We start from the raw sequence: 2,434 nt of genomic DNA on the forward strand, positions 1-2,434 counted from the left end.
CTGCTGTAGACCATCCAGACAACATTGCATATGTTGGGAAATCGCTTATTGTCCACATCAAAGATGCTCTTAGATGAAAATTTTGTTTTAAAGATATATCATATGTTACTAAGCCTTCTTCCCATAATTGCTCCAACTCTGCAACAACTGGTTGCAAAAATACATCTATTTTATGCTTAGGGTTTGACGGACCTGGCACAAGTCCGGTCAAAAACATGTAAGGCTCTTTCATGCACATAGAAGGTGGTAAATTATAAGGTGTTATAATAATAGGCCAAGATGAATATTGTTTTCCAAATGATCCATGTGGTGCAAACACATCTGTACTTAGGCCTAATCTTACGTTACGTTCTTATGCTGAAAATGAAGGGTGACTTTTGTCAAAGTGCTTCCAAGCTTCTGAATCGGATGGATGACACATTACTCCAGCATCATGTCCATGATTCTCGCAGTACCATCGCATGGAAGAGACTGTGGCTTGTGAAGCATACAGTCTCTTCAACCTTGGAGTCAAAGGAAAGTAATGCATTTTCTTGAAGGATACGCTAGAACATCTGGCCAAATTTTTTGACTGTTTGTACCTATCTGCATTGCAGAATTTGCACCGATAAAGATCTTTGTCTTGCCTCCAATATATCGTACATCGAGATCTGCAGCAATCAATCATCTCCACAGGCAAACCTAGTGCTTGTATTAACTTTTTTCTCTCGTATAAACTACCTACCATATTATTCTCCTCCTGTAACACATCATTTATCAACTGGCAGATAGCATCATAAGTTTGCTCAGATATGCGATACTCTGATTTTATATTCAATAGTCTAGCTACAGCAGATAGTTGTGTCACTTTTTTACATCCAGGACACAATTCCTTATCGGCTGCATCTAGCATATCAAAGGATTTTTTATGTAGTCGATTTGGCTCCTCTTCAGGATTACTATTATTTAAATCAGGAGCCATTGCATCTATTACCATTTCTCTATAAGAACATGCACCTTCACTAAAATTGGTGTTTGAATCATCCACCCCAAAAAACGTATTGTCATCATGAATTGATGTTTCGCCATGTTTATCCCAAAACCAATATTCCTCAACAAAACCAAACTTGTACGAATGATTCTTAACAGTATCAACTTCTGTATATGGTACCTTACGACATCTGATGCATGGGCATTTGATTTTATCTTGGTCCATGAACCTATGTTGACTGGTAGCAAAATCTATAAAAAATTTTACTCCTTGTACGAAAACACGGGATACACAACTACGATTATCTTTTCTTTCATACATACACTTTCTACTTTGATTGTTCATTGTATTTAATATTTAAAGTAACGTATAATTTTAAATAACACAATATTTTACCTTAGTAGAATGGTTTAATTGAGATCGACACTTGCAGAACACATATGCAAACAAAGTGTGTATCGATTAGGGAACCTTCGACAACCTTGATTTCAATATGTTGGATGGATACTAGGTCAAATTATTGGGTCGATATTATTCAATACCAGGTTAAAACCCATGTAGTATACGGGTAATGATAATTTTAAATAACATTCGTAATAAATATGGATATAGAGCTACTTATAATAAATTCACTGTAGAGATTTCAAATAGACCAAATTGCCCTTGAAATCAATCCATATATGTGATTAGTAAGGGTATTTTAATCAAAACACATTATTCAAACAATATAACCTATTATAGGTCCATAGTGGACTTTTGGTTAGTAAAATGACAAAGACAAAAATAATATATATATATATATATATATATATATATATATATATATATATATATATACTATATTATAAAGCATACATAACTAAAGTCTTAAATACAACTAAATAAGCTTGATCTACAACAATCTACAACACAATATCTTAAATTAAGAGGTATAAGTTTTAGTTTTTATGCAGAAGGTACTATCACTTGAATGTCACACGGATCGCTCTTAGACGTATTGAAAAACATGCACTAATTCACCTATTCTGACCAATGGCAGCTAATCACACGGATCACTATAACTAATCAAAAAGGTGAAAAACACTATACATACATATGTACACACTTAGAAGCCAAAAATACCACCCATTTAACACAAAGAAACACACGTACATTACAATATTACATACTACCTTCATATTCATGTAAAAAACTCTATTTCCACAACCTCCCATTTCACACTTAGACACATACATTATCTCTCTTTATAGACGGTATCTCTATCGTATCTCTCTCTCTCTCTCTCTAACAAACACTAACTTCAGTTTCCGTAACAAGAACCATCGCCACCATCAACATGAAGGCACCACCGCCGCCGCTACAGATTACTACCAACCCCGCCGGTGCAAGACACTACTACCGAACCGTCGTTTCTACTAAATACCAGCAACATTCCCACCTTTGAACACCATTACCGTCTCTCTC

At 34.9% G+C, this 2,434-nt stretch overlaps 1 protein-coding gene across 1 annotated transcript; it reads right to left on the reverse strand.

Annotated features, from left to right (window-relative positions):
- Positions 1-352: 352 nt before the first annotated feature.
- Positions 353-1,195, reverse strand: LOC145164632 (uncharacterized). The gene has a single exon (XM_079083339.1). The coding sequence runs from the start codon at positions 1,193-1,195 to the stop codon at positions 353-355; it is 843 nt and encodes a 280-aa protein (XP_078939465.1).
- Positions 1,196-2,434: the final 1,239 nt, after the last annotated feature.

This window comes from Lactuca virosa, chromosome 3, assembly GCF_052849685.1.
Source record: "Lactuca virosa cultivar CGN04683 chromosome 3, Lactuca_virosa_CGN04683_v6, whole genome shotgun sequence".
In the NCBI taxonomy this organism is placed as follows: domain Eukaryota; kingdom Viridiplantae; phylum Streptophyta; class Magnoliopsida; order Asterales; family Asteraceae; genus Lactuca; species Lactuca virosa.

Excerpts from the sequence above, each read along its gene's own strand:
- LOC145164632 (XM_079083339.1), bottom strand. The coding sequence starts at position 1,195 with ATGGACCAAGATAAAATCAAATGCCCATGCATCAGATGTCGTAAGGTA.